This window comes from Typopeltis vanoorti, chromosome 19, assembly GCF_054136105.1.
Source record: "Typopeltis vanoorti isolate ZY-2024b chromosome 19, IOZ_Tvanoo_1.0, whole genome shotgun sequence".
In the NCBI taxonomy this organism is placed as follows: domain Eukaryota; kingdom Metazoa; phylum Arthropoda; class Arachnida; order Uropygi; family Thelyphonidae; genus Typopeltis; species Typopeltis vanoorti.
In genome coordinates, this window is record NC_143567.1 from 39,691,426 (window position 1) to 39,718,607 (window position 27,182).

The 27,182-nt window shown below is 33.4% G+C and overlaps 1 protein-coding gene across 3 annotated transcripts in view; it reads left to right on the top strand.

The window, feature by feature from the left end:
- Positions 1-27,182, top strand: part of LOC150096016 (uncharacterized) — a 381,411-nt gene that overhangs the window by 146,235 nt on the left and 207,994 nt on the right. For all 3 annotated transcript variants that reach the window (XM_090409077.1, XM_090409078.1, XM_090409079.1), the window contains one exon: positions 6,362-6,502. In XM_090409077.1, coding sequence (XP_090265203.1) covers positions 6,362-6,502 — 141 coding nt within the window. The remainder of the gene's footprint in view (positions 1-6,361; positions 6,503-27,182) is intronic.

A 27,182-nucleotide genomic window follows, 5' to 3' on the forward strand; every position in this document is an offset into this window, starting at 1 on the left:
CTGCTTTGTACTTCCATACATATATCCCTTCTTAATTGGAATTTCCATGTCTTGCTACCTGCCAAGTGAAGATCTCATGATCACTACTCAATTGGAGGCAATGCAGCCACCTTAGTTATGGACAGTTTTCTGATTCTATAACCAGAACCAACACTCCTGACTCTTGAGTCTTCCTCCATCACATTCTGCTTTAAATAATTATCTCTTAGTAAGTGCATAAATTCCATTTCCTTCCTGCCATGAGATCTTTCCTCCTTCCCGTCTGTCTCTGAAGTTGAAGTCCTCCCTCCATAATAATTACTTGATTCATTGTACTGATCTGCTAATGTATGTCTTCCACCTCAACCCTGACATCCCCTAGCCTATAGCAGCAACCAGTTTTATATTTTGTCTTATTGGCCTCAATCTTACACCAATTAATTCAAAAGAGCTGCCATCTGCCTGATTTGACTCCTACTCTTGTTGGCTGCAAGTCATCTGCTGTCATCAGCAGTACCCCACCTCCTGTCCTGTCTAATCTGTCCTCCCTGAAAATACTAAATCCATTACATTCTATTCTTGTCATCCTAACAGCCGACTATATCATTGGCTGTTATCCAAGTCTCAGTTATGCCTATAACATTTGGCAAGGTTGCATTAACAATGCCAAAAACTTTTCCTCTTATTCCTGATGTTTCTAGCATTAGCATATTGAAACTGTAATGATCCCTTATGCCCCAAACCACCTTTGTATTCTGCATTGACTATCCCATTCAAAATTGTTGCCTATGAGACTAGATTCCACATTTTTTTGTTCATTCACTTCATGGATATCTTCACACACATTTGCCTGTACCTGCCCTAATTTCTTTAGTTTTTCTGACTTTGTGCTTTCATACTCTCAGTGAACAAAGCTCTCTATAGGTACTTAACTCTGAATCCATCTAATTGCAGTACATCAGCATTATACAAATCTTTCTGTTCATCAAGCTCACCATTAGTCCACAAACCCTTCATCATTCCTTCTGCACAATCTGCAAATTGATTGATAAGCTATCAAATTTCACCCTCTTTCTGTTCTTTTTTCCTTTTTCCAGTCACTTTCACACCATCCCTCATACAGTTTTTTCGCTTGTTGTGATGGTTCCAACTAAAGCAATCAATTCTTTCACCTTCCTGTCTGACTTGTATTCTGACTTTCAGGTATCACTCATTAATTTTCATGCCAGGTGCTTTTGCAATATATGCCCCTTATCATAGAATCACTCTAAAAATTATCTCATTATGTCTTTTGCTTGTTTATTCTTATAATCTTTTTTCTGTCACAGCCTTTCAATCTTGTGCTTTGTCCTGCTATTTATAGGCTTGCTATTTACTTATTCAGGGCTTATACGTTCTCCTGAACTCCTACACTTTTAGTGTTATCACCAATATTTATATTTTGCAGTCTTCTGCCACTACTCACTTGCTCACCAGTTTCATTCTCTTTCCACAAATCTTTCAACTTTTGCAACAAAACATCTCACAAATTCTACACTGGACAAAATCCCACAAATTAACTCCCCCATCAAAGACGTCTCGACTGTTGGCTTTCTGTTACGTAGGTGACATATTGACAATATTTAAGGAATTAAAGATAGTTGATGGAAGTTTTTTTTCACTTGGCTATGCTACCAATTATATATTTGGTTTAATCCTTTATCCAAGTGTAAGCGAACAAATTTTGCCCCTGAAGTATTTTCAGGACTGGGGCAACTCGTGGTAAAGGTGGTATAAGTTCTGATCACTTGCCTTAGTATCCCATAATGCAAAGTACATATCCTTATGGGTATGTATAATGCTATGCATTATGGAAAGGGTCACTACCCAGACAGGTTTCAACGTTTATTGAGGTCCCGTCAGTGGGAACCAGACCCAGAGTGATGACACTAAGGTGGAAGTAATGCAGAAGTCATATCATTATATACCAGTTCCCAAAAGGTGTCAACACCTTATTTTTAAAATTCTCTGGATTAGAGATAGTTGATGGAAATTTTTTCACTTGGCTATGTTACTAATTATATATTTGGTTTAATCCTTTATCCAAGTGTAAGCAAACAAAGTTTTCGCCTGAAGTATTTTCAGGACTGGGGCAACTCGTGGTAAAGGTGGTATAAGTTCTGATCACTTGCCTTAGTATTTCATAATGCAAAGCGCATATCCTTATGGGCATTATGGGATACTAAGGCAAGTGATCAGAACTTATACCACCTTTACGATGAGTTGCCCCAGTCCTGAAAATATTTCAGGTGCAAACTTTGCTTACACTTGAATAAAGGATTAAACCAAATATATAATTAATATTTAAGGAAATATACAGGTTTTACTTAAGTCTCAATAACTGTATCACATATCTTTACAAAACAAATAAATATTCTAAATTAATTCAGTATTAATAGCAAAAAATTGAAAGAGATTACTAATACTTCTGCTGTGTTACAAATCGACAATGTTCATCAAATGTCCTGCAACTCAGATCTCCTTAAAAATCTGGAATATGTGGAATCTAGTTTGTTGATGTCTTACATGGCATAACAGATATGTTCATGTAAGAGTGCCATTGAGATCTATACTTGTGGACATAAAGTCTCCTACTTAATATCTTATTTAAGCATCTAACTACATCTAGGACAGCACATAAGGTCATCGGAATCTTACATTAAAAATTCCTCTAGTTTTGTCCAAAAACCTATCCAGTTTAGACTTATCTACTAACATCCTTGCATGTCTTGATGTAATCCCTTTTTTCCAATATTCCTGCTGATGTGTTACATCTTCTTAGAGACCTCTTTCCATCACATGTCACTTATTTGAAATATTCCAGGTTCGACCCCCCCCCCCCCCACTGGAACAGTACGTTTTGCAAATAAAACTAACCATTACGTCTTCAGTTTTAAGGCTGTGATTTTTAACTGGTAATTTGAAATGAACAGGATTTTTTTTTTTTTAAATAAAAGTAGAGGAAGTTGTTAGTAAATGGGGCAAGCGACTTAACTCAGTGCTTCCCTAACTGTGGACCGCGGCCCCCTTGGGGACCCGTAGGTTTTGTTGAGGGGGGGGGGGGCATGAAATAATGAAAAGAAATTTAAAATGTTTTAAGACCAAGTTTTTTTTTAATCTTAAAAGAAACATATTTAATTTTTATTTATTATTTCTTTTTGTTATTTTGAAAAAAAATCACACATTGGTGTGATTTTTTCCCCACAAATTTTGCTTTCTACGTATTTCGGTGCTTAATGAATATTAGTAAATATATGCTTATTCATATAAGTTTCATTTCAAAGCAGAAATCTAAGATTTGCAGTTTCAAATATTTCACCTGATACTGACTTTTTGTGTGGCAGTATTGAAACACATCTATCACATTAAATTGTTATTAAACTTCTTTTATGTTTTTAATTCTTTCTTTATTACTAATCGTTTTATGTTTCACATGCTTGTACTGCAAATGTATGATAACAATATATCTATCTATACAAAAATGAGGTAATGTGCCATGTCAAATATGTATGTAAGATGCTAAAAAATGTAATATTTGCATTTGATTTTTACAATATTCGCTGTGTATATTTTGTATTGAATATAAATACAATAAATATTATAATAATATGTCTATATTATGATTTATTTTCGAGGGGGCCGTGAAATATTTTAATTTTTCCGGGGGGGGGGGGGGGTGACATCAAAGTTTGGGAAGCATTGACTGTTGATATGTTAAGTTGCTTCCCAAACTGTTGTTTGGGAAGCAACTTAACTAACTGTTGATATGCCTATGCTATCAGCTATAAAGCATAGGGGAATGTTAGATTTGTGTAGTTTAGGTACCTCGTTTATAGGGTACCCAAACATAAAAAATATTTTCCATTTCAAATCACATCCTTAGAAATACAGACATAATGGTTAGTTTCGATGTAATGTCTTTATTTACTAATGTACCACTAATAGACACTTGAATTAAGAGTCTAATTTCCCCCACCCCTTCACAAATACCCAATATCTTCAAATTATTCAAATTTACTATGTATGGAGGTTACTTTACCTGGCAATGAAAATCTACAGACTAATGGAGGTACTTATATGGGTCCTCCTCCCTCCCTTTTGCTAGGTTTTCCATGGAACACTTTAAAAACAAAATACTTACCACAGTTACATAGAAGCCCTTAGTGTCATTATGCTTTGCTGATGCGTTTGCCTGGCTCCATGGACAAGACATGTTTGGATTCTTTTATTACTTGCCTAAACAGCCAACATCCCAAAATTCACTTCACAGTAGAAAAATGGTCCAATAACTGTTTGTCCCCCACCTCTCTCTCCTTTATTTATTTTTTTATTATGATTTCAGATGGTTCATTATATTCTTCCATTTATAAAAAGCAAACACACAGGAAGGTATCTACATAAACAATGACATCATCATCCAGCCCAACAGTACGATATTCTTAAAACACATACAGAGCTAGGGCTATTTGTTCTAATGATACAGCTCTTTCCACCAAACATAAATATCTTTGCCATACTTTCCTTTATAATAGCTACAGCTTCTACAAAATACACACTCCTCAACATATGTAAATAGACTGTTCCGCAACTCCTTATGCAAATCAAAATTAACGTAATCGGATTCCTCCCCCAACCTTTCATAATAGACTTTGTCATGTCAAACACATATGCAAAAAATAAACATGTAATGCAATGCAGAAATATTAAATAGCAAAAAAAAATTATAAACATCAGGTATTAGTGTTGATGCTAAAACTTGTTCAAAACAAAAATGTTTTGGACAAGTTTTAAATACTGAACACACTGAATATATTTTAAAATTCGACCATTTGAAAGCTAGCATGATTTTTAAAATGTGCAAACTAACCATTGCTTGCAGCAAACAATGTGTTCCTTTAGGTTATTTTCCCTTAAGGTCCTCAAATAAACTTCTTGCTTTGGCCTGTACTGTCAGAACATATTTCTGGATCTGGTTTTCTATCCATATCATAAGCAATTTTTCCATCTCCATTAGTGCATCTTCACTTTTTTGTTATGGTTCTTTTCATGCTGGCTGTTCCTTTAACATGTTCTTTTACAAGACAAAAGATAATCCTTTACAATGGTATTTAACACAGATACTGCAACACAAGTTTGTGTGCTATACCTGATAAGTACTGTCCACTTTTGTATTTCTTTATATCCGTAGTTTCATGTCTAGATATAAGTTTTTGTATTTCTTTATATCTGTAGTTTCATGTTTTGATTTAAGGGCACATTTACCAACAGCCATTGTGAATAATTATTTAGAAAAACACCAAAAACATGAAAATATCACAACGCTATATAAGTGCATTTACAGCAACAGTGCAAGAACTGGGACGGTGCAGCATGCACTGTTGTGGTGGAGCCGACATTGTTTAGTATGTGATTAGTTGCAGACTTTCATGAAGGTTTCTGAGTGAAGTCTTTATTGGACTAATAGGATCTAAACCAAGTTTTACCTTTACTAACATCTCAGATAAGTTCATTGGCATCAATTTTCTTTAGTGATCAACCTCAAATATCCATGACAATCTCACTTCAAAGTGCAGCATCATGAGCATTATTTGATATACCTATGGGCCTAGTTGGTGCTTTTGTAGTCTCCAGGGGATTCCCCAGTTACCTCATTCTAGAAAATGTAAATTAATGGTATGTAATTATTTTTTAAAATTTCAAGTAATTAATATAATTATTGAGTTTCTCAAAAAAATTATTCTCATTATAAATTAAAATGCATTAGGGATAGTGAATATTCAAAAATTAAAAGAAAGAAATAAAATTCTTGGAAAGTAGGTAGCCAAAATGTGTTTTAAAAAAAAGTGAGGGCTCCATGAGAACCAATAATCACCAATTCTCAAGGGTATCCTGGTGACTTTTGGGTAAGACTATCATCCCCTCGTTGGGTAATCTTCTTACACACACACACACACACACACACTCTGAATGATTGCTTTTTCATGTTATAATTGAGCTTATTTCTTTTATTTCGATTTAAACTGATATTTTTAATTGATCTAAATTTGGATTTGAATTTTGTTTGTTTGTTATCCCCCTTCAATTCTTATCCATATTTCATTTAGGTTTTTCAAAAAATATCAATTCAAGATTTTTTTTTTTTTTTTTTTTTTTTTTTTTTTTTTTTTTTTTTAAGTCCAAGAAAAACATTTATTTTACTGCATTATCAATTTGAATTTGATCCACTTTCCCATCCCTGATATCTATGTATATCTTTTAAGACTTATAGCTATTTTCTTAATCTTGTTCCTTTTAATGCAACATTCTTCTTTGCTGAAATGTCATTTTTAATTGTTTTACGTAGAGAGTTAACTCCGAGACCACCATCTAAGAGCAGCAGTGATTCAGAGGTTGAACAAGAACCAAAGAGGCCAGATATCAAAAAATCTGATGGACATCAAAGTCATTCCCCCTCACCTTCTCGAAATGCAAAAGGAAGGGAGAGGTGAGTATGACAATATTTTCACTTGTCTGCATTTTTAATAGTTTCCAAAGCTTGAGTTCATAATTTGAAATTTTCTAGTTTACTTTAAACTAGTGTTTTTGATAATACTTGAAGACATCAATCATTTATTTCTTTATTTAAAAAGTTGATCATGCCTTATTAGATAAAAAAAATTATCTTTTGTAAAACGTTTTGTCCAAAAATTTGCCGGAACTGATGCATTAATATGCTCATAATTATAGTCTGATCATGTGACTGAGTAGTAATCATAAGCTTTAATTTGCGTTATTTATTTATCCTGCCTCTGTTTACTTTTCACTACTGAGAATGCATCACTGTATTACTCTTCTCAATTAGATCTAATTCAGAGGAGTAATACATGAATAATAATTCATACAGGTTGTTTCCCAGATCATGTTATGACACGAATTTGACATTTGGTTAACATCATCTTATTTTTTCTTCTGTTTTCCTTTTCAGATATTCCATTCTGCCTTTCTATAGTTTGTTGCAAGTGTCATGTTTTGTACACATCTGCATACTTATCATTGGATCTCTGTCCTATGGTAATCAATAAAGACTAGTACATCTCTGGACTGGTCTGTAGATTACCATTATCTTTTGTTCTCAGTAATATTTTGTGAATGAATCAACATTCATTCACGAAATACAGGGACAGAAAATCGCCAAACGAATAAGGGGAAGACCAAGGATAAGCTGGATCACTAATATTAAGAAAGCTGCTAAGATCAACAGCCTTCAAGATCTTCAAGAAAGACTTTATTAAGAGAAGAGTGGAGAAGATGGACTCATGAAGTACTCAACCCATTTTGACGGAAGAGAGAACAATATTTTGCGGTGCATGTAGAGAAATATCTCAAGAATTTGGATTTTTTTTTCTTTCCAAAAGGACAATGTTATATCAGATTAAAACTGAGATAGCTTTTTTTTTTAAAAAAAACTCTCAGAGAGAATTAACCATGTGATTATCTTCTGTAATATTTGTAATCTTTTAACTTATTTGTTAATGATATTTCATGTGGATTGACTGGAGATCTTCAAATGTTTGCCGATAATGCAGAGTTAAGTAGAATTATCAAGAGTAGTGTTGATGTTAATTCTCCACACGAAGATTTGAATAGATTTTTATCTTGGACAAATGAGTGAGGTTGCATTTTTAATATTAATAAAAATGGAAGGTATTACACTTTGAGATACAGAGATGTAAGGCTATGTACTGTATTGATGGAGCTGTACTTCAGGAAGTGGATATGAGATTTGGGATCTTGGAGTGATGATAGACAATTGACTGAAGTTCCAAGAGCACATCACAAATGTTGCAAAGACTGCACATCCTATCGCTGCTATGATAAAAAGTACATTGACACATAGGGATAAGGAGGTGGTGGTGCCTCTATATAAGGAATTGTCAGATTTGGTCACCTAGTTTTCATTGTGATGTGGAAACACTAGAGAGGGGCCAAAAATGAATGACCAAAGTGATATCAGGACTGGCATTTTGGTTATGAAGAGCATTTGAGGAAATGTAGATTACAGAGGTTGGTGGAAGAATGAAAAGAGGAGCTATGCTAGAGACCTTTAAGTTGGTTAAGTGATTTTATCAGATTAATATAGAAGGAATTATAAAAAGAGTGGCTATTAAGATGGAAAGAACGAGAGACTATCCCTGGAAGTTGTATAAAGATGTGGCGAAGAATGGACCTTAAGTCCAAGAGAATTCAAAAAAAATAATAAAAATTGAAAATTCAATTTTTTGATTTTATTATAGACTGTTATCCAAGCAGTCTATGATAAAATATTCATTTTTAGGAACATTCACAAGCAAACATAAACACATAGCTTCTTGTCACTCCATCCATTTACATGTAACAACTTGAGAATGGTTGAAATGTTTTAATGGAACTTTATATTTAAGACTGAGAAAAAATTTTCGAGCAGTTTTAACCTTGATGAAAATAAAATAATTTCATATGAAGGCAAACTACATTTTTCACAGCACAGGCAACACTGGTAGCTTCACTTTCTGACTGATGTTGTATGCATTTGAGCTAACCATGGATATCAGTGATTTTAATGATATTGATGACACCCAGTGAATGCAAATTTGTACTTATCTTTTGTTTTGGAAATTTCCATTGACTATTATACTTCAAAGTGAGCCGATCTAAGCTGAACAACTGAATCAGTTAGGAAATTGGAGTTAATCAGTAATTGTTGCATTTGTGAAAGTAATATATATTAAATAGATATAGTAAACCAGTAATATGAGGTCCATTTCAAGTTTCCACATATAGTACTGCTAGTGGAAAAGAGATTCTACTGTATTACTGTTAACCATGGACCAAAGAATGATTGTCAAAAACTTTTTAAAATTTTGAACATGCATACCAACATCAGATTTTATACATTGAAAATGTGCATATGCAATGATGACCATTAGATATGAGTGCATTCACTTTATCAACATCCAGAGAATCAAAGTGCAGAATGGTTGGAGTTACAGTGCAAAGTAAAATTGTCTGTCATGGAAGTATGAAGTTTGTACACATATTCCCCTTTCATCGTGGCTTTGTTGTTTATTATTCTCATTCTCAACTATTGCCTTGTGAAGTATTTAATATGGCCAGTGTGTCTAACAGAATCAATCCAATATGAACTGGTAAAAAGTTGAATATGAAATATGTAAATATAGTAAAAGATTGAATGAAAATTAGCAAGAGATATGCAATACTGAAGATAACAGTACACTACCAGTGTAGAATGGATGTGCAATCTATATGAGGCATATAATTAAATATACAGCAGTTGATTTACTAATAAAGGCAAGTGCTATTAGCCAGAAGGATATTATTACCAACCAAGTTATTTTTGATATTTGCTAAGGATAAGAATCTCTCATACTTTTGAGAATGAAAGGCAGACATTCATATTTAAATTTAATTTAGATTCTTATTTAAAACTTCTTATAAGAATTAAGAATCATTCCATTGGATTCTTATTCATTCTCAGCACCATGTTTTGGTGTGAGACCAGAATTTCCAATAAATCCTTTCTCTCTGTTTCATACCCTGTCAGTTTGTGACAGGTTCTATTCAAGTTAGTTGCAAAGTAACATCATTTGTTCTTTAAAACAGTAATAGCTTATTTGTCTGGTGATTTATTATCTCCAAGTGGAAATAGGTTCCTGCAAGAATATTTATTTGTAGTATGATTAAAGATAGTATTTTCAGTGAATATATAGGTGAATATATTTCAGTGAAAATATACACAAATAAATTTGTCTGGCTGTTCTAGACATAGGTTGCAGCTTTCTTTGTTTTTTTGTAATACATAAGATAATCAATTATGGTTGTAACAAGAATGAAGATAATGACAGACATTCTTATATTGGCTGTCATAATTATTAGTAGTATTAATTGTTCTTTTGATATTTATTTATTTACTGTCATCAACCACATCACATAATCCATTATCCATAAGGGTCTTTTCAAAACAGCATATTCTCATGATTAATATTGATTAAGTAACACTATCCACATATTCATCACTGGCTACCATTATCTGCAAATTTTATCACTGTCATGCATTTAAAATTATATCTCTTTGGGATTCTCCAGAGATTTCTTTTAAACAAACTATCAATTGAGAGAGTATTTCAGTAATCATTGAAACAAGTGGAAATTTGTTTGTGTTATTTTCTGTTGGCCCTGTATGTTGGAAATATAAGGAAATTTTGCTGTGTGACAATGATTACAGTATCTCATTCTCTAGAGATGCAACTCTTAGTTACTCTGTAGTGATATAACTGTGCTCATGCAACCAAGTATTCCATTTAAAATGTTAATGCCAGAAAAACATAAGCATTAGTGCCTTCAAGTCATTTGTCACACATTCTTATATATTCTTTCAAACATTATACAGTAGGCAAAAGAGAAACGCATTATTATTGATATTAATAACAAACTTTCATGGTATCAGCAGACTTTTTTTATCAACCAAGAACATAATCTATTATATTGAACCTTAACTTAACCACTCTTAGCATTCTAAACACATTCTGGAAATGCATATCACACAGTGTATCATCCAAAAATAAGTAAAATAAAGAGAAAAAAAAAACAAACTCCCATTGAACTTGATGTTCTATGACATATTTCATGATACTTGAAATGAATTACTTTAAAATAAGTTGTTGCAATATATAGTTATCAAAAAATCCACTATTTAGACATCATAATTTTCTATAGTAATTATTAATGAGATTCTGCTATAACTACTGTTTTGGTAGAATCTCATACATGGTAGGAACAATAATGAAATGAAGATTAAATATTGTCTTGATTTCAGTTTAATTGTATGGACATAAGAAGGACATTCTGTTAGTTTGTTCTCATGGGATGATATTGTTAACCTTTTCTTAGGTAGAATAATGTGCAGTTCCATATCTCCAATGTGCTTTATTTGGGATATGGAAGATTTATCTTAAGTAAGAGAAGAATTTTTTTAATGCATGCTTGTGACATTAGTTAAAGAAGACTAAAGAAATGAAGAATTTCACTATTATCACTCCAGTACACCATTACGTGTGCATTGTTCTTTCATAAAATGCTATTTAGATTTGAGCAGGCTGGGAAGATAAAGACAAACCAGAGAACTTCACCTGGTGTCGATAACTTGCTAATTGATGTATAAGATTGTTTAAGATTGATAAACAAGAAGTTTCACAGTGACTTGAGAAAGGTACACTTTAGAAAACATTTGTACACTGATCAGATCAGTGTCATAGTTTCATGCACATAAGACATTTTGTGCATGAATTACATAAGAATGGCAGATCAGTTTTATGAATACTTTGGGGAAAAAAAAAAAAAAAGAAACCTAGCAGCAGGTAATGACAATTAGCTTTTTTGGCTAAGTGGTTAATGTATTCATTCTCCAGCCAACTGTTGGCATGTGTAAAGGTGGAAGATAAATTTCATTGTCTGGTATAGCATTATCCCACTTACTAAAAGCCAGAAGTAGCTTGAATAGTTCTATAGTAATGATGTTTGGGTTATATAGGGGTGAGAAATGTGTGTGTGTGTGTGTGTGTGTGTGTGTGTGTGTGGGAGTTGCATAAAAAAAACTTAATTGTATACTACTGAATACAGCCAGGAGCATCAATTCGTTATTGTTCATGCTCATCATCATATGATTACTATCAGAGTGGCAGCATTAATAGAAATACTGTTCAGTATCTGAAGAAAAAATAAATGAATACAACTTCTAACAGAATAGTGTGCATTACATTTCTTTGAGAGATGACTGTATTCTCAAATATTCAAAGCAGCCCTCCCAAAGCCTACGCCTCGTCTGCATTTATGGTCACAATCATATCAGGTATTTTCATTTTGTGTATTTTAATTGTGAATTTCATGACAACAGTGAAGGGCATTGGGATATAAGTCTACACAATATTCTTATTTTCATGTCTTCATATGAGAGCAGATATAAGGATTGTCCTTTTTAGTGTTCAGTGATTTTTGATTAGTTGAAAAATACTTTTTTGCATGTATGTGTATGTGTGTGCATATATATTTATTTATTTTTATTGAAAATTAACAGCAGTGCTAATCAAAGTTTGCTAGAAGCTCACTGTAGGTGAATAATTTTTATGTATGTAACACCATATTAGTTAATAATATGTTAAATGTATTAAATATTCATAATATTGCTGCAATACTTAACCCTAAAGTTTATATTACAATGTAGAAATTACTGAAACTTCTTATAACCTTGCACAGAATTTTTCCTATCTCTTCATCCTCTGGTGTAACAGATACTGAAAATGTGGTAGGATTTTGAGAATAGTTACAGCTTTTCATCCATTATGTAGCTATAGCCTCCTTAACTCAACATCATACCCTTGATGTCAGTTTGTTGCTTTTTTTTTTTTTCACATGATTTATGATGAACTTGCCATAATTCAGCAATAACTACATTGCTTGCACTTTGGTTCAAAAGACCCTCGGCTTTTATCTGGTCTAAGCTGCAAAACAATAAAGAATCCCAGTAAAGAACATTTATTGTACTTTTTTGATTGCAAGTGAGTGAGTTGGTATTATGGAAATAGCAGGGTTTTATGTTATACAGCCATTCTTCAACTCATAACAGGGTTCTATTCTGACAATCCTGATGTAACTCAAAAAGGTTTTAGTTGGAAATCACTATGTGAACCATAGTGATATGTTGACAATTAACACCTGAATGTTAACATATGTATATATGTTTTGTTATATCTTAAACTGATTTTTCTCTCTGTTTATAGTGAAATAACAATGTACAAAATGACTATGCGCTCTACTATAATAAATAATGAAATATGATTGCATCATGTCAACTATGCTTCTGTGAACTTACTAGTGAAACAATCAACTAGAAACACAGGAAATACATGGAGCAAGAGCAATTCTTCAAAGCTATTTTCTTAACTAGATGATTCAATTAAGAAGGCTGTATCTTCAACAATAAATTCTTCAAATTCAGGAATTGCGCAACTGCAAAAAAAAAATTACATTATAAAGATATGGTTCACTCGATCTATGACTTAAGGAAGGTCTGGGCTTGTTTACAAGGGTGAGTTAACAGCTGGGATGGACTTCTTTAAAAAAAAAAAAAAAAAAACATGCACATTACTTCCACCTTAGCTTTAACAGTTTGCCTTTACTTTTCTGAATATATTTCTCTCCAAGTCAAATGCATCCATGAGATTGTCATGGATATTTAGAAACATACAGAATTGCATTCTGTATGTTTCTAAATCTCCATGCTTGGGGGGAAAGGGAGAGGGGGTCATTTTCTTAACCAACCAAACTGACTTTTTAACAGAGGCAAATGCCTCTTCCATTTGTTCACTTTTTTTTATTTTTTGTTTTTGTTCTACTTTTTTCTTTCTTTTTAATTTTTGTATGTTTTTTTTTTCTCTTTTGCAACTTTCTGTGTTTCTTCATGGCTTCTACCAACTGCCGTACATCATCATATCAAATTCCAGCTCTAGCTTGCAGCACTATCTTGTTACCAATCTCTTATAATGTTTTGTCTTTGTTAAATCCTGTATATGTATAAATACATATTTTAAGCAGCTTCTTCCAAACTTCATTCATCCACTCTGCTGTCACCTCACTTCGTGCTGCATCTATAAGATGTTATATTCCTTCCAAAATTTGCTGCGAGTTTTCATATCCTTAGTAGCAGCAATAGCCTAAGCAAACAGTATTTCTTTAATAATATGGCTTGAAGATAATAATCATGTGGTCCATGGGCTGCTGAAGTGAGGCAGTATTCAGTGAATATCTTAATAGGGTGGCCGTCATAAGCATGATTGGTTGTAAGTTCATCATCCATACACTTTTTAGTGGTACCTGAGATTGAAGAATTTGCTGATGATGACCTTGCCTCTCCTGTCTCCTCTGATGAATTGTCCCAGCAGCTTTGAAGAATTACTCTTGCTGTTTTCTTCCAGCTGATAATTTTATGAATAAGTAGAGAGAAGCATTATACACAGTTTTATTATTTTTTATAGTGCTGTATACAGTTTATATTGTAATTTATAAATTATATTATTTCACTATAAAACGTAAAATTAGTTACAAATATAACATATATAACATATAACAGCGGAAAAAAACACTGACCTGGCATGCAGTCAGGAATACATATCCATATTTGAAGTAGAAAAAGCCATCAAAAGCGTGAAATGTGGAAAGGCAGGCAGGAGTAGATGATATTCGAACAGAAATGCTCAAGTATGGAGGTATAAAAGTCTTGCAGTGGCTGCACTGCATAGTTCAGAAGACCTGGATGGAGTGATGAATTCCAGAAAATTTCCCTATATAAAAAGGGAAATAAAACTGAATGTGACGATTACAGAGGTATTTCTCTACTGAGTGTTTCTGGTGAGATTTATGCAAGTATATACATGAGAAATGGTTGAGAAGGATTGTGGAAGAGAAATCTGATCCTGACAACCTTTATTTGGCCTGACCCCTAGTTTGTTCTTCTCGAAGTTTCTCTTTCCTTCCACAATTTTTTTAACCTTTTCTCAAAGATGTTTGTAGAAATCTTACCAGGAACACTTAGTAGGGAAATTCTGATTTTCACATTTGTTTTTCTTTTATTGATTGACACTGTAATGTAGCTATGTAAATGCAATGTAGCTACTGTAAAACTACTGTATTCAAGTATTTCTGGTCAAATATCTACTCCAGCTGCTTTTCCATGTTTCAAATTTTTGGTATCTTTTTCAACCTCAAATATTGATATATTTACATACATGTGATTACATTTCTCTAGAATATTTTCCATCACTGTGCTGTCACTGCTTATTTCATTTAGCAGTCTTTCAAAGTAATGCTCCAGCTATTTAGAATAGCTTCAATTTTCATGTCACCTTTATCATTTCTGATCCCTTTTACAGTATTCTTTCCCCCATTTCTAAACTTTTTTGCCTATGGAATATTTTGACACCTTGATATTTACTTTCTATGTTCTTGCCATATCTTTGCATGACGTTTTTTCCATGGAAGATGATTTTTCCATTCTTGCAACCTTGGCACATGCCTCTCGGCCTGAATTGAATGTTTCTTCAAGGTCTGCCAGTGAATTTAAAATGTTTGGTTCTTATTTTCCTTTTTTTCTTGTATATTTGAGTTTATAGTCTCTGAGAAAGCTGCTCAGCTTTGATTCTTTTTAAAACTTTCTTTAAACATACCTTTCTTTTCAAAGTGTATTCAGTTTTATCCTGCTCAAAGCTAAATGATCATTTCCTATTTTAAATCCTCTACATACGTTTTTTTTTCTAAAAGAGTGAAGATAAGTCCTGAACAGAAATCCAGCAGGTGCTACTGTTATTATTAGCTTTGCTCTTTTCTTCAGATTTTCCCAAAATATTTCTATATGTCTGATAATCATTTCTTACTCTTTTGTTTAGATCTCCAAGGAGCAACCTTTTTGTTTCATCTGCCTTCTGTTATAATGCATCAAAAAAATTCCTCCACATTTTTAGTATAATCTTCTGTGAGACCATAGTTATAAATCAGTTTTGTTGTCCAATTCTCCATTCAGATTAATCAGTCACGTTACTACACTCTGATAAACAAGATTTTCTTCATATTTAGTGTTGAATACTATAGCTATTCCTTCTTTTCTCTGATTATTTTGGCCTGAATGAAACATCTTGTGTAGGCACAGTTGGGGGATCACAGACACAATTAAGTCTCATTGTTCAATTTCTCATTCTAATATTTACCCACCTCATTCTACTTGATGCTTTAGATCATCATCATGCTCCCTGCCCTTCAAGATTATCCTCATATTTAGTATTGAATACTATAACTCCTTTTTTGTTATCACTGTCGTCTAAACATAACTGGTTTAAGCAGACCTCGTTATATAAGCGTCGCGTTCCAAACTTGTTGTGGACTAATAACCAAAATAATTTTCATGGGAATGAGGACCTTCCCATTCCACTGGAAATTGCCCATTTCTCTCCAAACACTGAAACTCTAAAAATTGTGCCTCTGCAGTTCATGATAAAAGTATATGTTCATTTGCTGAAGTCAAAAACTACAACTTCTCTCTCAATTTACACTGTAGCCCACAAGTTTAAAAAAAATTATCAAATTCAAACCAGACTTGCAAAATGTATTGACCTTACTTCTTGCTCAATTAGCATTCAATCCCATCTTGTTCCTCACTAATAACTGTTGGGCATAAATTCTGCCCTTTCTTGTTTTCACTTCGTACACCCTGATGTTACCATGGTAGCATCACCCAAAGATAAGGTTCATCTTTTGGCATTAGTTCTTTTCCTGCATCTATTGTTTAATTGACCAATGCAAATCACTTGTAATAGCACAAATTGTCTTCTGCTTCTGATATTTCAACAGAAGTGTATCAGAGAAATTCTTGTTAGTCTTGATGCTAGTGAGTCTCCTGGTCTAGATAGTATCTCTCCAGTTAATATTCATCCTTTATTGCCTATATAAGCTGTTATATTCATCTGAAATCTATCTAATGTCATGGATGTAAGTCTTTATCCAGTCTGTATCTAGAAAATGAGATGAAAGTCATCTATCAAAATATTGTCCCATTGCTCTCACCTCAATATTCTTAAAAGTGATGAAAAGGTCATCAGCAACTGTTTCTTCACTACTTGAAGACCTGTTAGTTAATTAATGGTCACTAGTGTGCAGGGCTCAATAAATACACTCGCACATGGCAAGTTGATTTTGCTATATGATGAGTAGCTGCAGCATGAACAATAGGAATATTTTTTATTTGATAAAAAATAACTTCTCCAACCACAGTACAGCACTATTAATCATTTGTGGAACTCCTGTTGACTTATTGGGACATGTTTATAACATTTGGTGATTTGGGGCGAGTAAATTTTTTGTGTGGCGAGTAAGGTTTTCCATATTAGCAGATCTCATTAACATTATCCACCTTTGGACACAGGTCATAGAAAGGTTTAGAGAAATTCAGGTGGTAGCCTATGATATCTCAGGGGCATCTGATTATGTCTAACATCAAGGCTTTTTCAACAAGTCTCTCTCTCTCTCTCCCCCATCCTTTGTGATTGGATTGCCAACTTCCTCTCTGGTGATATTTGAATGTCATGGATGGTCTCATTTTATCAGATATCTTTAACAATGTTTGAGATCCCAGAGTTCTCTACCTTCACCCATGGTCTTTTTCATTTACATCAGTGACCTGTTGACTTCAAGTAATGTTTCTAGTTTTGCTGATGACAGTACTCTCTATTTCTCTTCTTCATTTGAGAAATTCTCTAGTACTCAAGTGATGGAAGCTTCAAGATCTGCAATGTAGTGTCTCACTGATCACCTTAATCCTCTCAATGAAAACAACTTATGAATGTCAGTGCCATTAAAACACAGTCCCATGTTATTTATTAGCCACAATAAAAATATTACTTCACTCCCTCTTACTTTTGATAATATTTCAATATCTTTTCAAGATCGGTGTTTCCCCTTAGGCTAAATTTTGCATCCAGCTTATTCTGACATAAACATATTACCTCTATAGCTTCCTCATAAAAAAAAAACTTGGCATTCTTTTTCTTCTGTGTTAGTTGATCTCTAGATCGACTAACACAAAAGAAAAAGATCAACTAACACAGGCAAGCGGGTTTTTTCTCTCAGAAACTGAGGTTTTTCATCCTGTAAACTCAAGAAAATCTCGCCATAGAATCCACACTATTTCAGACATTAAATATATTGTGTTAGGGTTAGGGACCACAAGATGGCAGCACTTGTTGAGCTGTCTCTTCACTGCATGCCATTTAATTAGTGACAGCCTTGGGCCAGCTATCTCTGATTGGCTACCAGTGGAGATTGAACTTCCCACTCAGTCTCCAACAGTTAAATAGGGCTAAAATGACTGCTTACTCCCTATGCAGAAATAAAGTCTGTTAGCTGATTTCTTTTTCTTTCAAAACACTACTTAACTCATAACACTTTCATCACCATCTCATGCATTCATGATGGATTGAGTGTTTCATGAATTCTTTTCCTACATTAGCTTTTGTCTTCTGCCAGCCTTGTCATCTGTTGTGAAGTCAAGTCTGAGCAGATCTTCTCAGCTGTTCTCAGCCTCAGAAGGGTTGAGGACAGTCTTTCTTGGCACATTCTGGCTATATACCAAGCCATTGAAGCTATCTTTCATGATTTAGATTGTTATCAGTGTATCCCAACTCTTCCCTTTTTTGTCCACTTTGATTCTTCCTAAGCCATTTGATTCAAAACCTTTTAATCTGCCTTCTTGTTTGCCAGTGATCCAGCTCTCTGCTCTGTACATTACTGAAAGGACCATTGAGTTGAAGAGTTTAGGCAATGGCTATTTTTTTTTCCCCATATTTTTTTTAACCTCTTCATTGTTGACCATCTTATTCATAACACTTTATAAAACTCAAATCCAACCAGTTTTAAATCTTATTTGCATACAGAAAAGTCAATCTGCTTAATAGGTTATTCCCCTTCCTCTCTTTCTATCACTCACTCACACTTATTCACTCACTCACTCTAGGCATAATGTTTCTGCATTATGCTTTTTATATATATATACACTTTTGTGGGCTGGCCAGTGGAGGTGGCTGCTCCAGTAACATTCTCTATGCTTTCTTTTAACTACATAAGAATTAGAGCAGCCACTGGTCAACATGTGTACACAGTCCAAATGAAAACATATCGAATCAACACTTTATCTTCCTTGATTTCATTATATTATATTGAAATTTTCTATTTTATTTTAAATTTTCTAAGTGATTAAAAAGATAGATTACTTTCTTTTTAATCACTTGACCACATTTATAGTACTGTTACCTCTCTATTGGGTCAGTATTAAAAAAAGAAAAATACAGTTAGCATACATGCATTTTTTAAAGTTGCATTAAGGTTAATCCAACCATTCCAAATAACTATTTATGTAAAATATTTTTATTGTTGTAAAGAAAATAGAACTAACGTCATGCTTTTATATTGTCTAGTTTTCTTGGCCGCTCACTTATAACTAATGGTTTTTCTTAGTTTCAAGTTTATCAGTTAATTTTTTATGTTAAATAATTTCACAACCCCTCTCCACTTTCCCATCTATGTATCGACTCACTTCTACAGAACCTCCCCCCATCTTCTGAACACCCCACTCTCATTAACAATTGAGCTTTCTTAATCATAACTCTGTTTTACTTTCTCCTTTTTCTTTTTCACAAACTTATATTGCCTAAACAAAACAAGAATTTTTACATTTTTTTTTTTAAATAGTAATTGTGTGAGTACATGTTATTCATTGTTGAATGATACTCTGGATTAAACTTTTTTTTTTTTTTTAACTAATTCACTCTCCCTCTGTGAAATCAAGTGGTGTTTGATATCTCCAGAGCTTTCTAATAACAACTTTCCACTTGAAATAAGCTTATTATGTCTCTTTAGGTTTAGATGCTAATGACTGTATGCCAAGTGAAAGTTTCATTTTGTTCCTTAGTCTGGATTTGAATCCCATCTATGATAGATGCAATATTTTTCAATTTTCAGCCTACAGCTTATGTGCATGTTGTTTTTTGCATACTCAGTGAAAACTTATTCTCCTATTTTCTCAGCTACAAAGCATGTTATACTTCCATAATTATTAGCTGTTATTACCTGCAAGTATGGTAAAAAATTATAAATTTCTGTACTATATCTTTATCACTATTATGTTTTTATGTCAATTGCACTGACAAAACATTAGCTTTTGTGGATGGGATTGATACGTTAAAACTGTGGGTAAACTTTTTAGAGTAGAAACTCTGTTCAGAAGACTAAACTTGGAAATTTTCCAAACATGGAATGTTTCAAGTTTCTTTAATGTAATCCATGTAGAGTGCTAGTCTCATGTGACAGGAAAAATGATCTTACCACTAAACATTTGCAAGACATCCATACTGGAGTGGGACATGCCTGTAAGGCTGCACAGTAGAGATGCATTCCTCCACTCAGCCAACCAAGCTATAAGTTAAAGTGGTGGTGGGATGTAATTTTGTACCATTAAGCTCTAAAGCCAAAGATACAAGAGTTGTTTTCTTGCTGTGGCTACCTGCAAGTTTGAGTCTTATAAGTATGGCTCTGCCATTATTGTAAGATATTGAGCCATAAAATTTCTGTATGCTGATGCACTTTCCTGTTTCTTCTTCAGCATATTGCTATAATAAATGATGAAGAACAGGCATGCACTTTTCCAAGTTTTGAGCATATGAGAAACTAACTTCAGGCATAATTGCATAGTCTCTTCCAATTCATTATATTAAACATGTATGTATAAACTTTCATTATAAATAGTGAATTCTTATATGAGCTACTGGTGATTACAAAAACCAAGGTCCTGGTAGCTGGTGTGCCCTGAGGTTATAATGTTACAGAATCCACTGATATAAATGTAACTGGCAAAATCTGAAAGATTGAAAAAGATGTTTATTCTTAAAAAAGAAAATTCATTGAAATGTAATCTGAATATTTGTAGCACTTCAAAAGAGAAACTAAACCTAGATTATTATTGTCAGTAGTCAGGGCCGGTCCGAGAGTATCTGATGCCCCTAGGCAAAGAAAATTTAGGCACCTCTATACATTGCTTTTATATATATATTTTGTCATACTCACACAAGCATACGTACACCTACACATACCCGAAGTCTTAGCATCCCCTAGGCGATTGCCTAGGTTCACCTAATGATAAAACCGGCCCTGTCAGTAGTGTATTAAAAACATAAGGAATATGTTACTACATTATCCTTGTAGTATTGTTTCGATACACCAGATTTCAAGTTTGTAGCCTTGCATTGGATTTTTTTATGTCCACTGTTCATCTTTTCCCCCTTTTTGCTAATATCATTATTTCCTGATATACTATTATACATTAAGAAAAAATTTAACTGGCTATGGCGATTTAACTTCTGCCAGGAATGAAATGTAGTCAGTGTAATGGATCAAGTATAGCAGCAATATTATTTGTTTTGATTTCTATCTTTATCCAAAGAGGAGAGGTGATTAGCTATTTAAACATATCTGTTCACAAGTCTTGAGTAAGTTGATCGGAACATTTTTTTCAGAGAAATGTACAAGTTCTTTTCTATATTTTAATTGCAAGATATAACTGATTTATATTAAGACTACATGACAGTGATAATACTTAGCTATAATAATTTTTTTTTATTTGTTTTATTTTTTATTTCTGTTTAAGATTAATATTTTAGCATTTTTATTTATGAGTGAAAATTTTGTTTGCCTGCATATGAGCAAGAATCGTGCTTCCCCCCCTCCCCCAGTACAGCTTAGAGCATAAAAAATAAATTTTAGAACTTTTTATTTGATTAGATTAAAAGTTGCTTTTAAGCAAGCAAGATTCATTTGATAGTAGTCTTAAGTGCAATTATGAGGAATCATATGCAGGTGTGACACATTTCCAAAATGGACTTGTACTATTATGGATAACCAAACCATGTCACTGTGCATGTTTTAGTTTGCATGTATGTTTGTTGCTTTTTTCAGAAAAATGAGTGAATGGTATATAGAACAGCACATCAAGTTTAGTTCAAAGTTAAACATAAGCACAAGTGAAAGTCTAGACATATTAAGAGTGGTTTATGGTGATGATGCCATGAAAAAAGTCTAGTATATGACAGGAAGATATGAGAAATGACAAAAGAACTCTGACCACAAACTCATTGAACATCTGAAAATATGGAAAGAATGCAGCAATTAGTTTAGCCTGCCAACTGATTAAGTGGGCAGTTTAAGAGCAGAAGAATTGAATTTAGATAAACAGTGAAGAAGATTTTGATGGACGATTTGAGAATGAGAAAAAAATTGTTGCAAAGATGGTTCTTCAAAATTTGATGATCAAAAGCAGTGACTAGAAGTTTGTTCTGCTCTTTCTTCCCTATTGGCTGCTTTTGATAGTTGTTACTAGTAAGGTGATGAAACTTGATGTTTTAAGTATGGCCTGAAATCTGAAAATTCTGTTTTTTTTTTTGAGGATTTCAGTTGTTAACCCCAGAGGCAGATTTCCAAGTAACTGAAGGGAGGTGGGGATTATAGTCTTTCTAAAAAATCCTTTGAAATTTTTTGAAGCACCTGAAAGCATATTCTCCTTTTTAAGGTAGAATTTTAGTCTTAGAAAGCAATCACTATGATCTTATGTTAGGAACTCATTTATAGAACCTATTGAATAATGATCATGGTTAAATTTTAGCTGGTGATAAAACTTCCTGTCTAGTGTGTGTGGTTGTGGGGAAGAACCTGAATGTAAAGTTTGCACAGCAAAAGTCAAAGTAGATTCACTTCTGTGATGATGATGATCATCATCATAGTCATTTCCTGGCTAGTTTGTAGAGATAAGGATATACAAGATACCGTGATACTTTAACACATGTAAGGCTTCATTACTAGTTTCTTATATAATTTTCTTCTATATTGTTCTTGTTAGGGATCCAATATGTTCAGCTCTTATATTTCTGCATCAGCTCACTTCTATAATGCCATCCAATACTCATTTACTAAAAGTAGAACTTAGTTAATAAAATTTAGAAAATTCTGAACTCAAAATTTAGAGTTTTGCTTGAAAGAGGTGCACATCTTCTTTGACTTTCTAGTTTAGTTGTGTGCACTGTTGAGTTAGAGATGATTCAGAGATATCAGAGATTTTCACAGTGTGCACTAATATGTAAACATAGATAACTTGCTGTTGTGTGCATGTTTCATTTTAAATAAGCACATTATCTTTCTTTATGATATTAATGCTTACTCCATGTTCTGTTTAAAGTACCTGCTTAAATTTATAAATTTTCAAACATAAAAAAAGTTATGTAAAAGAACATTCTCCAGAGGGCTGCTCAAGGGGCAAAGCTACATAACTGGGAGGAGACCTGCATGTAGCCATTTAAGGAATGCAGAGTCTCTGACCTAACTGAACAAATGAGGATGACCTGGCAATTTGATATTCAGCTGACCAAATTGCAATTCTTATTGACTTAAACCATAGTGCAAAAATGATGGTACAACATGACAGAATTTTATGCCAGCTAGGGTGTTGCCCAATTAAACAAGGCCTCCCATTATTTTTGTCAGGGAACTGGGATAAAAAGCACAAAAGTCGACTACTGGAACACATCCCAACTAACATTAACAGAGTTCAAGAAATAGGAAGAAAAATAAAAGTAGCAGAAGAACTGGATTAGTACCAGATTGACATAATAGGTGGTACCAAAACAAAGAAGACAAAAATATGTGCGATCTTTTTAAGCAACAAATACAAAATGTTGTATTCGGACAATAGAAATCAGGGAAAAGGAGTAGCAATAGTATTCAACACTAAATATGAGGTTAATCTTCTTGAATGGCAGGCAGTATCAAAATGGAGAATTGGAGAGTGAGACCTGTTTATGCCTATGGTGCAAAAAAAGGTTTTGCTAAGCAAAAAAGTGGAGGAATTTTTTAAGTCATTAGAGAAAGCAACTGATGCAAAGTAAAAGAAAAAATTTCTCCTTGTTGGAGATTTAAACAGCAGAGTAGGAAATGATTACCTGACATACAGAAATGTTTTGAGAAATCTGGAGAAAAGAGTAAAACTAATAATAATGATAAGTACCTGTTGGATTTCTGTTCAGGACATGGATTTGAAATGCCATATTCCAACATAAAAATGTGCACAATTCACATAGAAGATGTAAGAAATAATAAGTCTCGTTGATTATGTTATTGTTGAGGTTTTCCCACTAATTCAGGACACGAGTATACAGAGGATTTGAAATTGGAAGTGATAATTTAGTCTTGAGCAGGATAAATTTGAATTTCATATTTAAAAGAAGAGTATGTAAGAAAGTTTTAAAGTGAATCAAAGTTGAGCAGCTTTCAGATGTGAACTGTAGAGTGAAATAAACAAGCATTATTCATGAAAAAGGGAGAGTTTGAAAACAAGAACTAAACCTTGGAGATTCATTGGTAAACCCTGAAAAAAACATTTATTTGGCCCAGAAGGCATTTGGAGAGGTTGTCTGTAAGGATAGGAAAATGACAACTCCTTGGTGGACTGAGGAAGTTAGAGGCAGTGAAGGAAAAGAAAAAAGCATATAAAAAGTTTCTGTCAAACAAGTCATCACTTGTGCTATTAGAGAATACAGAGAAAAATGCTAGAAAGTGAAGCAGTTTGTAAAATTAGCTAATCAAAAGTCATGGGAAGACTTTGGTAAGTACATAGAAAATAAATATCAGGAAAGTGGCAAAATATTCTGGAGATTATTGAAAAAGCAGAGAAAAGAGTTCTGTAAAAGGAATGATAGATGATAAAGGTGACATGAAACCTGAAGGCAAAGATATTCTAGATGTCTGAAGTAATTACTTTGAAGTACTGCTAAATGAAACAAGCAAACTCCCAACAGGAATGCAGTCAGGAATACATATCCATACTTGGAAGTACAAAATGTCATCAAAAACCTTAAATGTGGAAAATGTTGCAGTAGATGAAATTTGACCAGAAATGCTCAAATATGGAGGTATAAAAGGTATACAGTGATTTCACTGCATAATTCAGAAGGCCTGGACAGATGTCAAATTCTAGGTGTTTATAGTTCTCACAGTACTCATCAGTGAAAAGGGAAATAAAATTGAATAGGAGAATTTCAGAGATATTTCCCTACCAGGAAAGTTCCTGGCAAGATTTATATAAGTATGCATTGAGAAATGGTTAAGAATTATTGTGGAAAGAAAGCTTAATGAAGAACAAGATTCAGGCCAATAAGGTTGTCAAGATCAGATTTTGTGTAATTGGAACATTATATCAAGCAGTACTTAGTTTTTGAGTTGTAAGTCAGCAGTTAGAATTTGAAGGTGTTCGATGTTAAATCAGGTGTGAGAGAAGGATGTACATTATCCCCTCTTTTGTTAATCTCTCTAGATCACATTATGAAGAAAGTGGTATTAAACTTAATGTAAAAATTGGGGAGATGCTAACTCAGCTCTTTACCCTTTGTAGATGATTTTATACTTCTAAATAAATCCAGTAAGAGTGCAAGATTTCTTAACTAAATTAACTGTTTTCATAAATTTGGTTTGAAAATCAGAAATAAAAAGATAGCAATGAAAATAGGCAGAAACATTGAAAATATCAACTGCATCCTAAATAGAGAACATATAGAACAAGTAAAACGTTTCAGCTATTTAGACCCAATTTTTAGTGAAGATGGATTAAATATGGAAATAGACAAAATTAACAAAGCTGTTGTCTATTTCATTGGTATGGTAGGAAGTCAACTGAATAAATTTATATGGAATAAGAAAGAAATTAGTCAAAATGCTAAATTTGCGGTATACAAGGCAGTGTTCAAACCATTTTTAATTTAATGATCTGAGAGAGCTGCTTGATATTGTTAATATTCAGGAGTGTTAGCTGAGCTAATCTTGGGGATACAGTCTTTAAACAGAATGAAAGAGGAAAGATGAGCAAACCAAGTGTTCTTTGCCAGTCTGTAAGAAAAAGATCCAGAGGAAGACAAAGATCTGGGTGGATTGATACAGTAAAGAGTGCTTTAGAAATATAGGATCTGATAATAGTGGAGTCTTGATAGAGAACAGATGAATTTGGAGGAAATTGTTGGTTGGAAGTTGGTAACAATGTAACTTTTCATGTAGTTATCATTACGTCTTGTACATCCCTGAGGGTATGTGTTAGGAATTTGATGATGATGGCATTTTCCAGAGTAAATAACACTAGAAACAATTTTACTTTATTTTATGCAGAAAGGAGAAAATCGATTTCTTGTACATGCAGGAAATTGAATTTACACATCAGAAATGATGTATTGGCATTATTTGTGTTCATGTAGCCTGGCAGTTGCTGGTGGAGAAAGAAGGCATGATTTGTGTGCAGAAAGAGGAGGATCATCTCCTGGTGACTGTCGGAATTCATAAGAAATATATTTATTTTTGAAGAATTTATCTGATACCAGTTACCGAGAGGCCTATTTTTTTATTTCTGAATTTTTCACATAACAATGACAGGCAGTTCTCACTTGATTTTTTGAAGACTTTTGAGAATTGTTCTAGCAAAGCTGTATTACTCTTATGTTGTATCATTCAGGGTTTCATTGCACAAATCTGATCTTTTTTTTTTTATCTAAAATCATTTTTTATTTCAATGTAATCTTTCATCTTGGCCATTACATCTTTTTTTTTTTTTTTTTCCTTTCACATTTGAAGTCCATAGATGTCGTATGGTCACTTCCGTACCTCACCAGGTTTTGGGAGTGAAGTCTTCTGCTAGAATAAGTGGTAGGATCGCAGATTCCCTTTCTACACAGAGTTTGTACGACAGTCACAAACGTCCATGCCCATAATGGGATTTGAACCTGCAGCATCTTTACTGGATAGCGGACACGCTAACCACTCAGCCAACTTGGCTGGCTATTACATCACGCAGAGTTATTCCAAGTACAGCAGTCCAAAATTCAAACTTGATTTCGTAAATTGTATCGGGAGAAGTTTGTTTGGTATTGTCAAATGGTAACGTTTGTTTGGTATTGTTAGAACATGATTGATGCATCCTGCTTAATTTTTATTTATTGAGTTTTTATGTACTATGTACTTCCAGGTAGAAGCCATTCTGTCAATATGTAGTTTGTAGAAATCAGAATAATGAAATATTATTTCTGCAGTGGGGTATATAATTATGTTTACTAGCTTCATTTCAACAATTTTCTTCTAGATCATATGTCAAGTCTCCATTTTCAGATATTAATTTCTTTGAATTGACTACAAACTGCATCAGTCTGTGTAGATCCTGAGCTTTGGATCTTCTTTCATTCATCCATAAAATACCTTGTTTGCTAATCTTTCCTTTCATCTCTGTCTTGATGCCATAGATTCACTCTGCTTGCACATTCATGAATTCTAGTGATATCAAGTTCCTTTGAAATATTTTCATTTTTAATGACTGTCATTGTTGCCATCTGTCACTTCTCATAATTTTCTTCAGAACTCTAATATCTGTGGTCTTCACCATTTCACTTCTAACTCAACTCTCAGATCCATATGTGAGAATTAGTTTGAACACTCACATGTTATTAACATGGTGTGTG